General features: G+C 35.1%; 1 protein-coding gene across 3 annotated transcripts in view; it reads right to left on the reverse strand.

Moving 5' to 3' along the window:
- pcx (pecanex) overlaps nucleotides 1-12481 on the reverse strand; it is a 37060-nt gene extending 24579 nt beyond the window's left edge. For 2 of the 3 annotated variants that reach the window (XM_085199177.1, XM_085199176.1), the window contains exons 1-6: nucleotides 11962-12481; nucleotides 6140-6306; nucleotides 5438-5562; nucleotides 826-5318; nucleotides 474-638; nucleotides 124-268 (exon numbers count right to left, since the gene is read on the reverse strand). In XM_085199177.1, coding sequence (XP_085055303.1) covers nucleotides 124-268; nucleotides 474-638; nucleotides 826-5318; nucleotides 5438-5562; nucleotides 6140-6306; nucleotides 11962-12114 — 5248 coding nt within the window. In that variant the 5' untranslated portion in view covers nucleotides 12115-12481. The remainder of the gene's footprint in view (nucleotides 1-123; nucleotides 269-473; nucleotides 639-825; nucleotides 5319-5437; nucleotides 5563-6139; nucleotides 6307-11961) is intronic. The other variant, XM_085199178.1, reaches the window with a different exon arrangement.
- Nucleotides 12482-12591: the final 110 nt, after the last annotated feature.

Below are 12591 nucleotides of genomic sequence, written 5' to 3' on the forward strand. Positions count from 1 at the left end.
TGAAAATCGAACCCACAACAGCTGTATTCACAGTCAGACTACCTTAACACTAGATCTCCTCTTACACCACTACAACCTTAATACAACGTAAAAAGAAAACAAAAAAACAACGGCAAAACTAACTTTTAAGCGCACAAACGCATATAATGAGCGCGCCGACCGCGTCCCCGTACTTGTCGGCGACGGCGGGCGCGTCCTGTGCGACGGCCGCCACCACCACCGCCGGGTACAGCACGTTGCGCTCCAGGAAACACAGGTATACGAATATCTGTGGATAATACAACACTAGAAGTTAGAGAATAAGTATATGAATCTGTGGACATAATATAGTAATCGTAAAAATTTTTGTAATTAAAAATATAAAAAGTAATCAAAATTAGCATTTTCGGCATGTTGCTTAAAATTTTAGGATACCCGTCACTAATATATTGAATGTAAAACCAATTCATTTTAAAACTTCTAAAGTCACTAACCCTCTCAAAATACATAAGCTTAGCGGGCTCGGTGACCTCGAATTGCGCGTGTTCGTGCTGTTTGAGCACTGGCCCCGCGAGGCACAACCACGGCTGCTGCTTGCGTAACTGCGGCGTTATGTAGTGTAGGAACCAGCCTAGAGTGCCTGCTATTATCCAGAGCACCTGGGACACCACAAAAAGAAGATTAGAGTGGTAGTGGAATTATAAAATACTTTTTATAAGTTAGTAAAAGTTAGGATGATTGAAATTTTTTTGTTATTTTACGAGTAAATTTTTTTTTATTGTTTAGGATGATGGCACATTAATCGTAATAATGAACAATGAAAAAACAATATAAAAACTACTTTACCGTATTTAACTGGGGCCGCAGCGTTGTGAAAACGGTAGTACAATGTAATCCGAAAACGAAGAGCCCAAGAAACGTGCACACTATGAGATCATTCTTTAATCTGGCATTAACTGTTGCTTGCAGTTTCTTGGGCAAGGGATCTTCCATATCCTCATCAGCTTTTTCGAAATCCTGCTTATTTGCATTTGAATTTAATGTATTAGAGTCTCTACTCTTCTCCTCAGCTTCCGTAGGAGCTTCTGACCTATCAACTTTGAGAGACGTCGTCGAATTCATTGTGTCACCCCTGGGATCCATCTTGAGTGACGTTATACTTGAAGTTTGTGAACGTTTCTGAGACCTTGCTATATTGGTCTCTGAACTAAAATTTATTTTAGACGTAGAACTGCCCATTGAATTTTGTTTTGAAATGTTGCTTTCCGAGTTGTTTTTCTTTTGATCACCTAAAGCATTAGGATCATTTTTTTCTGCCTCTGGTGGCTCCGGACTTTGTACGGCGTAGAGCTCCGGTGGTAACAAGTGCTTCTTTATTAAATTCCAAATGAGAGTATAATCACTTGCACTTCTACTCAAATGATACGCTATAGGAACAAGGAGACCGCAAAATATGGAGAATAGAATGTTATGCTTTTGGTGTTGAGTTTTTTTCCCTTCTACTAGCCCACTATAAGCAAAACCGTATAACACTCCGATGGCCGCGATAGATCGAATTACGCAGTACACAGCCGCACTTAAACTACTGGTCGCATTTCCGCCAAATATATGCATATCTATCTGTTCCAATAGATACATTAGGAACGTATTCACTTGGGGAAATAATCCCAAGCTAAAAGCTAAAGGAAAAAATAGTAGAAATTTCGAAAGAATTTCTTGTATCACATATAAAAAATCGTATTCCTTAAACTCAAATCCGTAAATAGTTAAAGGCTTAACTTCGTCAATACTACGTTTAGTTCTCAAACTATCTTCAGGCGAATCAAATTCTTGTAATTGTGTATTCACTGCACATAATATGGCCGTACAAAGACAAAAGTAAACGGGCCGTGAGAAGAGCACCATTTTGTTGAAACCGTGTACTGGTGATGCTGAGTCAGGTTGAACACTTTTTAGTAATGAGTATTGACTTCCGGCCATTATGAAGCAAAACCAAAACGCGTATATGTCTCTATAAAATCCTAGATTCAGGACCATCGAGCCGAGCGCAGCCACTGCGACAGCTAGCATTATTGACACAAAAGTCTCCTTAAACGTTAGATTCCTATCGAAGAGAGCCATTAACTTCAATCTATCCATAGTAACTTTGATTTCTAAGCATTTGGAAAACTTAAATTTGTAATACTTTTTCGTTTTAGGTGCCGGTTTCTCTATATTTTCCGCTAATTTATTCCATTTATTTCTCATTTGTATATCAATACTCTCTTCTCCTATCGAGGGCATTAGACTAGGTATGTGAGTCGAAGTATTTTCTGCTTGCTGAGCCTGTTGTTGTGCTCTTTGCTGACTCATTAGAAAATTGATATGCATGCTTGGTAATCCCATTCTGGACTGCCTTTCAGCCTCTATCTGCTCTAACAAACTATCGGTCACGTAAGCGACAGGAGATCTCGGTTGGTCAATATGTGCAACGGAAACGTAAAATCGTTTATTTGAACTATTCGTATTAATAGGAACTACTGTCGATACGTTATTATTACTCGATAGTAAAGGATTATTGCTTCCTTGATTCGAAGAGCTTTGGTCTATGCTATCGACTCGCTTTGTTTTTGGTACACTTTCAGTATTTGCAACTTCGGACTCTAATGAACCGCAACTACATTCACCGGCTGTTTCTTGAGAATTGTCGGGGTTTTCAGGTTTAGGAGCTACATTTTTGGTCCCTTCCTCATTATCTGGTAGTGAGATAGGTTGGAGTTGAGTTCTGCCGGTACTGTTTTTGTCAAACGTATATGACATCCAGTTACCATATTCGTCCATAAAACAGTGAATCGCACCGTCTGTAGTATCATCAAAGGATGTCGCAAAATGCACATTGTTGGCATTAGGGTTATCTGATGTAGGTGGCTTGTCCTTTTTGTCCGTCGCGTTTTGTGCCGGCGGATTATTACGTTGACGTGTTGAACGTTTAATTTTTCTAATTCGGTTTCTATGATTGCGATCCATTAAGGGCCTTAATCTTTGACCCTCTTCTGGCGCTTGCCCCTCTGCGGGAGGTTGATTATTATCAGGTACACAACAGGGCATAAAATCTACCCTTGAGTTAAGAAAAGCGGCTAGCAAAGGCATTGAGGTTGGCAGTAAAGTATTAGTGGACGTTTGTGCGACCTCCTCTATTGATCTTTTTCTTGTTTTGTGCAAACTGTCTCTTTCGCCTCTTATACTTTGTCTATGACTCCTTGATCTGTCATCCCTGTTGGGAGGAGGCATTACAACTGTATTCGCATTTGTAGCCGCAAAAAGACATTCCAAGCCTTGAACTAAAGCAGCTTGTGCTTCAACAGCATCCATTAATATTCTTTCTTCAGTCTGATTTTCGTCTTTTTCTTTCTTCGAATCTTTTACCTTATTTTCTTTTTGGGAGGAAGCCCGTGATCGAGCCAAATGTTTAATTTGTTTTGGTATAGCACCTAAGTTTTTTGGTACATTTGATGACGATTCGCCTAAGGCATAGGCTAATTTTTGGCATAAAACTTCTTCAGGGCTTAAACTTGATTCAGCACCACAATCCGTTTTCATTTCAGATGTTTCTTCGAACAGCCAATCTAAGCTGTAGACACTTCTTTCATCAGCACTTTTGCTATCACATGTCAATTGCGACTCTTCAGTCTCTGGTGCATTACTTCTATCACCTTTAGTGTCGTCCTCGGGTCGGCCTAGTTCACTGCTACTGCTACTAGTGTTAGATATATCGTGGTCCCAAAGTTTCTTTTCTACTGGTTCTTTCTCTTGTAGCGTTTTTTCAGTGGCATCGCCATTTTCATTTGACTCCAAACTCGATTTTTCAATTAGTAAGTCTTTCGAACTCGCACTAGCTTTATCAAAATAATCACTACCTGGGTTAAATTTACAATCACAGGGATTAATGGGTTTATCTAATTTGGGCTCAGGTTTGCCTTTTTTGAGTCTCACAGGCTTTGATTTTTCATTTGGACACTCTGAGGCAGTTTTTGTAGTTGGATGACTTTCGCAACACTGTTTTTTGCATTCACTTTGACTTTTTATCCGAACCATTCTAATTTCATTAACTTTCTCAAGTAGAGGTGATCTGGAGCCATTTGCCTCGAAATCAGAGTCACTAGATCTTATCACAGGAGACTGTTCTCCGTCCCAGTCAAACCCACGGAATTGTTTTTCATCTTCGTATTCACTATAACTTTCACCGCTGGAATCTAGGTCAGTCTCTTTTTGAGATGTTTGCATCTCATCCGATATCTCTGCTATAGGATAAACTATTTCTGATCCGTAAGTGAGATATGGATAACTGCATCCTTCACCAGACTCGTTTTTAGGATATAAGTTTAAATGGGGACCACGCGTGAGACACTTGCTTGGGGGAGGGATTACTGCACTTTTAGGATTTTTAAGCACTTGACCACCAATCGTTTCAGCACTATTAGGATGAGGTGATAAGTTTGAAACGCTGGGCGGCGGACAACCTATTTCCAAAGCTGCACTTTTTATCCTTCTTACACCAGGACTTTTTCCTTTACTTTTATCTGTATCACCCACTGGAGCCTCAGATTTCACCATCATATATTCCCCCAATTCTACGCTCGCGAAGAACCCTGTATCAGCATTATTAGAATGTCTTCGCATATGAGAAACAAGCTGAGCCGTCGAATTAAGTAACGGCAACTGTATTGTCGACATTGTTGAATTTGAGTTTCGTCTCATATTTGATGATTGAGCTGTAGCAAGAGCCATAGCCGATTTAGTGCAGCTTTCGTCGTGATAATTGTTATATCTCCTTCTTTGCGCCGTTCTCTTTTTAGGCGAGGGTGGTCCCACACTTGGTTCAGAATTATCTCTCGAATCTGAGCTCAGTTGTCTTGCAAACTTTGACTGATAAGGTTCTCCGGCTGCTTCACTCCCATCTAAGTAGAGCCACTCTTTGAAAAAATCCCTGTTATTCGATCCCCGTCTATGGGGACATTCATGAAATCGTCTACTGACTTTTGCAAAAGGACCGTCGTCTATTAATACATTCACTGGGATAATACCATCTACCCTGGGATTTCTGGACTCTTCGACTATTAATTCATCAATACGTCCGTGCCCCCTTTTCGTTTTAGTTCTGTGTTCCCTTCTGTGGCCGCATTTGGATCTTTCTCGAACTCTTGTTGGACGGGGCTTAGGAGGTTCTGCGACCTCAGAAGGTTGAACAACGCACAGATCGGACTTAGTGGTAGCTATCGGTACATTTGGCATAACAGACATACCACTATCTTCTATACTCGATTCCGAACTATCTTTGCGATGGACATCAACTTTCAAATCTGTAAATAATACAAAACAACATATGTTAAATGTATACAGGCAGCATAAAGTGGTGATCCATTTATTTTTCAAATATCTAATCATATAAAGAATACCCAACAAAAAAAATATAGCATACCTATAGTACTATTATTAGGTTTATGGTACTCCAGCGAGGTTATAGAGTCGTTGTCGCTCTGCGCCGCGGCCGCGCCCATAGTTCTCATCTCCATACCCTCCTCCGGCCTGCGAGACGACAACAAACTAAACGATCGTAAATATATATGTCTACTAAGCACACGAAACAATAAAAAATACATGCAAAAAAAAAATTAAATAACGCTATGTGGTTTATTTGGAGCATATATTAAATTAAAATTATAAAGTAAAATTTTAAAAAAACCATAGAGATATAAAAACTTTTCTTTTTAATTATCGTCATCAATGTTAAATAATTAACACTGATAACTAATAATATTATGGCCTAATAGAACAATGTCTAATTGTAAACGATGGCTGTAAATTCGATTGTAATTTGAAAAATAATTATATTTAAATTACTTTATTGGCCTGCTCTAGTAAACAATAGCATGTCTTTAGGTTCTTCCACTTAACACATGATATTAAGAAAAAAGGCTCCGACATCCACTTGGATGTCGGAGTTTCCTAGCACGACGTATATAATGAAATAAAATACTAATAAGGTACGGAAAAAACTACGGGCTAAGTGTCTGTAGTAATAAAATAAACAAAACAAGGTTCTGGCTTCCTACATAGTCTGCTGATTACTGGAGATGCGAGACTGTAAAGAAAAAAAAAAGCTATTACAATTACTACTTACGCAGTATTCTCGTTGGCATTGCCGGCTTCATCTGTAGAGTTTACTACGATGAGTTCGTTCGTATCGTACATATGGTGAAGTCCGTGGTTGATCAGTTTTAAGGCGGTGAAAAGAAGGGCCACTAAGGCACAATAGACCAACCAGCCGAGGCTCGCTGGAGGGAAATACTGTAAAATAATAATAATATCCCTTTAAATGATTATAATACAGTTAAATAATAATAATACTTAATTAACTAAATCTCTGTCTGTCTGTAACGCAATCACGGCAAAATCGATTGTGATTAAATTTTGTATAGAGTCTTGGGATGAACATAGGCTCGATATACATGATAAATATACTTTTCTATTTGATATGCAATTTATTGGTTGACTTGTCATATAATTACAACCGTCGCTAAGCAACAAGGAATTTTGTTGTTTTTAGTAAAGGTCGCCCCAAATGTTTCCCTGAACGCTTACAGGGCGTGCGTTGACTCAACTTTCTTATGAGACATATTAAAACAATCCATACCTATATTATAAATTCGAAAGTAACTCTGTCTGTCTGTCTGTCTTTTACGCAATCAGGGCACAAACGCTAATTTAATTGTGATAAAATATTCATATATAGAGATACTTGAGGGTCTCGGGATGAACATGGAATACTTTTTTCCCATATTTGTAATATTTTCGATATATCAAAATACTTATTAATTTGACATGCAATTTATTCCGCCATGTCAATAACAACCGTCGCTATGCGACCGTTGCTAAGCAACGATTTGCAAAGTTTGTTGTTAGAAAACGTCACCCAAAATGAGCTTACTTAACGCATCTCTCTATTGAAAACTGGAAATAATTTCATAAATATATTTAATAAATATTCATATAGTTCAAGCGGGCGTAGCCGCGTTCGGGTCCAGTAGTGTTCTATAAAAATATTGTCCTTTAAAAAAACCATTAAAAAGTCCGCGATGAAACCATGAAGAGAGAGAGAGAGCCATGGTAAGCATTTTTAAACGGTTTTATTTAGCTCACCCCGTTTGTTTATTTTATTTATTTGTATATTTGTTTGGGTCAAATTTAGTAATGGAAATTTAACCCTCTTACCGTTAACCGATTGATCTGAAATTTGGTATACGCCTTTGATTCTGGTGACAATACAATTATCCATATTCAATATTATTGTGAATCCAAGATGGCCGCCGCTACAAGATGGCGGACAACTTAGTTTTTTTCAATCCCATCAATATGGGTATCAAATAAAAGGGCTTGTCAAGTAGAATTCAGTGTACTATACAAAATCAAAATCAAAGATGGCCACTGATACAAAATGGCGGATAATGTAGTTTTCAATCCCATCAATATGGGTATCAAAATAAAAGACTTGGTAAGCATAATACAATATACTATACAAAATTACAATATGAATCTCCCACCCAAGTCAAGATCTGGTATCCTGTCGAGGACTGTGTGGCGTTAGGGTGGCTAAATTACAGTCGCTAGGGATACACCCCTCAAGATTCAGGCACATCTTGTTGTACATAGTCAATTGAATAGAATGAGAAATAAAAACTAAAAACTTAAAAATAAAAAAGTAAAAAAAATATTTTAAGTTAAACGGTTTTATATTGCGGATAAATGTACTAAAAGCTAAAAAATAAGCTGTACTGGCTTCTAATGAATTATTTTTAATATAATTATATTGCTTTTTATCTGTAATAGCGACACGCGAAACATTTTTCGAGAAAAGCTATACGCCTTTCTTGAAAAATACACTATCAAACAAAAAGAAATATTCAATCCAAATCAACTGAGCAGGAACTACTGTTCCTGAGGCTAGCATGTTTAACCAAACTCTTTGTTTTTAGCTTCATATATATAGCAGGGTGAAACTAATGTTACGACACACAGTTCCCATTAAGACATTTTAGTTCCTTATTTCTCGAAGAATTCTCGAGGAATTGTGTGTTTAGTGGCAGAACTCTGAGCTGAGCTTTGCCTTGTTAACAGGGTGAGGAAATAAAATGATTAAATATTTCATTCCTGACTAGAAGTCGAACCCACAACCATCGCCTTAACAGTCACACCCTTTTGCCACGGGGCCACAACAATCTTAATAAACCCTTCAGCTTTTAATATTAACTATAATTAAAATTGATTTCAGACCCAGTGTAATAATCAACTATGGTCATCATATCTACACCAAGTAATAATACAAATTACAGTCTTATTATTATAAATCAATATTTTGCATATATTTATCAGCTTTTATCTTCATTGCTGATATGGTCAAGTACAAACAATATATAAATAAGAGAGATGTATATACAGTAGGCAGACGGAATCCAGTGTTTAAATTCAAATTCGAAATATGCTCTATACGGAGTTCTTTATTCTATATTCTTTATTAGTAAGCTCTTTTGAATTGTCGAATGAGCATATAAAAAAGCTATCACCGGTCATCGGTGAATATTGAGTAATATTCAATACATTGAGTGGCACAATTCAATTATTTTTCTAGTTGTCAGAGTGAGGAAATGTAACCCATAAAAATTGCATGTGCAGTCAGACACTGTGCAACTCTGCCAACTGCTGCCACAGAGACTTTACAACTACAACTACAACTGCCAAAGAGACTTTACAACTTTTAATATTTAAATATAGACCTTATATGATAAACCAATTACTTAATTATGTATATTTTTTTATTATGATTACTGTATTTATTTTTATATCCAAGCATTTAGTGGTTATGTCAAACTTTGTAACAATTTTATTTGTTATTTGCACACATAGGATTACAAAAGTTATAAAATTCTGTATAAAATTTAAGATGAAGCTCAAATTTTCTCTTAGATTCTCTTAGACAATATTCAATGGAGATGAATTTATCACCATGCCTGTTGGAAAACATCAAAGCCCTAATCATAAAACTGTACAGTTGTTGTTATTTTACTACTTTAAGCACATCAAAATCATAAATAATCCTTTACGCTATATTCCGCGTGTATCAGGGTCGGCAAAACAAGCCTAGTTTTACTATACATTTAATAAATATATGAAATCAGCTTCACACTGTATCCCGCGCACAGCAGGGTAGGCAGAGGGAACCTAGCGTTAAGACACTCTGTTTCCCACTTTTTGCCAAATTCTGGAAACATTGTGTGTTGAATGGCAGAATTCAACGCCGTGCTTTGTCTCGTCACCAGAGCGAGGAAATGGAAATATAAATGTATATAAATATTTCACTTTCTTGAGTGGAGATCGAACCTACAACCGTCTTGTTACAGTCATAACCTTGTACCCTTGCGCCACCAAGGCCTGATATACATATACATTTAATAGTAGTTACATTAAATCACTATCATTTGGCTATTGACAATTGTAATTATTTTACTTTACTTAATATATTGAAGTTGTATTTCTAATTAAATTGTAAGCACACTTGACCTATATCAACTTAGGTATTAATGCAATTTCTTCATAACAGACCTTTCTTTGATGAGCTTATTTATACATGAGATAATATCGAGCCGTAAGATTTTCTAAGATTTCACTATTTTTTTCATTGCCAAATTCATTAAGCATATGTTGATTAGTGTATTCATTAACATTACATATTTGCTATTTTACTTATGTATCTTTAAATAATAAAAATTTATACCCCACTGGGGGGGGTTCAATCCCCACAAACAAACACATTCCTACTGCACAACATATAATTTTATATATAACATAAATACTCAACACCTGAGCAGAAGTTGTTTAGATTCCCTTTACTTAACCTTTAACTATGGACGTGATTTTTTTATAACATACATATGGACGTCGGGTCTGTCAGACCAGTGTATTTATTGGTCATATTCCGGCTGTTTTTTAAAGGAAGAAGACAATTTTATGTTTTAGTTTACATGAATAGTCTCAAATCAAACAAAATCAATATAAATAAAATCGCTTTTTATTAAAGTTTACGCATCACAACGATTTATGTAACTTAAAGTCACAATTTCAGTCTTTGGCCACATGGGATGACTCTTAAGAAAATAATACTATAAAAAAAAGACAGATAATAAAATAAATATTTTTTTAACAAAATATAAAGTCTAAGAAATAAAAAAAATAAAGAAATTACATCTTATGTTATAAAATAAAAATTTTGACAACACCTCAAGATAAGGTACAATTGAACATCGATACACAATGGCTTTCAACATTGTCGGCAAACAGGACGATTGCAGTCAACATAAGTATGTGTTGTCTTTCTATATATCTTTTGGGGGCAAAGTGTACATGTTTTTCAAGAACCCAAAACTATTTTTTTAGCTTCATGTTCAATAAATGATAGATCAGATCGCGAAACGCGAGTCAAAGTCATTCTCAATTCTTAGAGTAGTTTAGTACACGAAACGCGTCTTTTTATTTGATAAAGTGCTATTTTCTTTATAAAATGTCGTCGTCCAATTCTTTTGTTTGATGTTGATTATAAAGTACCGATATTTTTGTCCCTGACGTGCTAGGTCGATCATTTTTTTCCATTTTATCATAAAAACTAAAAAAATTGAATCTTTTTTAGGTAAATAATATTTATATTACTAAAATATATAACAAACAATGCAAAATAATATATGATATATAACAATAAAAGCATTTGAATACAAATAATACAATTAAAATATTAAAGTATATTATAAAAATATATGGCGTTTTGAAATCATTCATGTATGGGAAACATGGACGTCGGGTCTGACAGACCCAGGTCCCGTTTAGAAAGTTAAATACTCACGTGTTTTGAACCCAGAGACACAACCACTGCTATCTACATTCATTTTGTCACTAATACGAAAGGTACTGAGAGACTCAGTGGCGGAGATCACCGAGAAGTGGCCGATTTGTAGAATTCGTAGAACTGTCTGGTCTGTCAGACCCGACGTCCATACTTAAAGGTTAAATATATAAACTAATACTATAAAGGTGAAGTTTGTAATTTGTAAGGTAGGAAATTATTTTTATTATGTTATTGTATAGTCAATTAATTGTTTTGTCATAAGCCACTGTACCTATGCTCTTAGTTATCCAGACACTCAGAATGTATTATATTATGCCAAATACAAATACAACTAATAATTAAATTTCATCCACTATTAATAATTTACAAAAATACTATTTCTGACCACTAGAACATCCTGTTTATGTCATTTATATCAAATAAATGAATCATTTCCTTTATTTATTAATAATAAAAAACACTTTGATTTCACTTATGAAAATGAAGTGGTTTTATTCATAAGATTTTCAGATATATTTAATACAATATATAATATTTATCAATAAAATAATTTCATAAATCTTTAGAATATATTAAATGAAATATTATGTAATATATTTATATATTAGTAAAAGTAACAACAGGGTGCTTTTACATGCATATTGAATAGTATATCTAGCCACAAATAAACAGAATATCAACAGTTTATTGATATTTTTAAGGGTATAATTAAGGGTTAATCAGCAATACAAATGCTAAAGTTTTTTATGCCTATTTTTTATTCTATAAGTAATGCTTAGAAAAATATGTTAAAAAAAGTATTTAAATTGTGATAATATCACTATTTACATGCAGATTTCTTAGATATTAAAATCATATGTAATTAAAAAGACAGAAATAACAGTAAGCTGACAAAGTTAAGTCATGTCTTTCTTTCAGGGCAATGACTTAGTTACAATTCACTGAGTATTTACCTGTTTGACTAATCAAAGTATAATAACATTGTGACCTGATTTCATATGACATTATAAACCTTAACCTATAAACACAAAGCTATATTAAAATCGACTTACCAAATAAACAGAAAAGGGTAGACATAGTAGAAACAGCCATATATACAAATGTACAGTGTTGCAAAATAAATTTTGATGGGGATCGTAAAACCAACCACCAGTCAACGATGCCCATATACCCTGACGTAGTATTTCTAAGATTTGCGAGCCCATCTTACACTATGTCCACATTTCCGTCTAGTTTACACTTCACCCACTTAACACTGCGTTCGAATAAGTTAATGTACATTTCACATCAGCTAATGTTCAAATACAAGTGCAAGTATTTCTTCCCTGCCATTTTGGACGACAATGTGAGTATACACAGGAAAACAGTCTTTATAAACATCGATTGTTTCAGGCATGCACACTTCATATGAATTAACTGATGAATTATAATACATATATCACAATGGGAACCAGAGAAAGCATTATTAATATTAGTTCAATATTTTATTTAGTTGATTAATAATAGAATTAGGATTAGTAGAAATAGCTATCGATATTTGACACTTTAGTTATGATCAAAGTTTGACATATTATGTAAGTGCTGCCAGTAAATAGTTCGCTTTAGTGTGTAGAATATTTAAAAACCGGTATTACAGTTTACTTTATATTGTGGACATCCCTAGTGGTTGCTTGAGATGAAGG

The sequence above is a fragment of the Heliconius melpomene genome, chromosome 16 (genome assembly GCF_056956725.1).
Source record: "Heliconius melpomene rosina isolate 202511_hmr_F chromosome 16, ASM5695672v1, whole genome shotgun sequence".
Taxonomy (NCBI): domain Eukaryota; kingdom Metazoa; phylum Arthropoda; class Insecta; order Lepidoptera; family Nymphalidae; genus Heliconius; species Heliconius melpomene.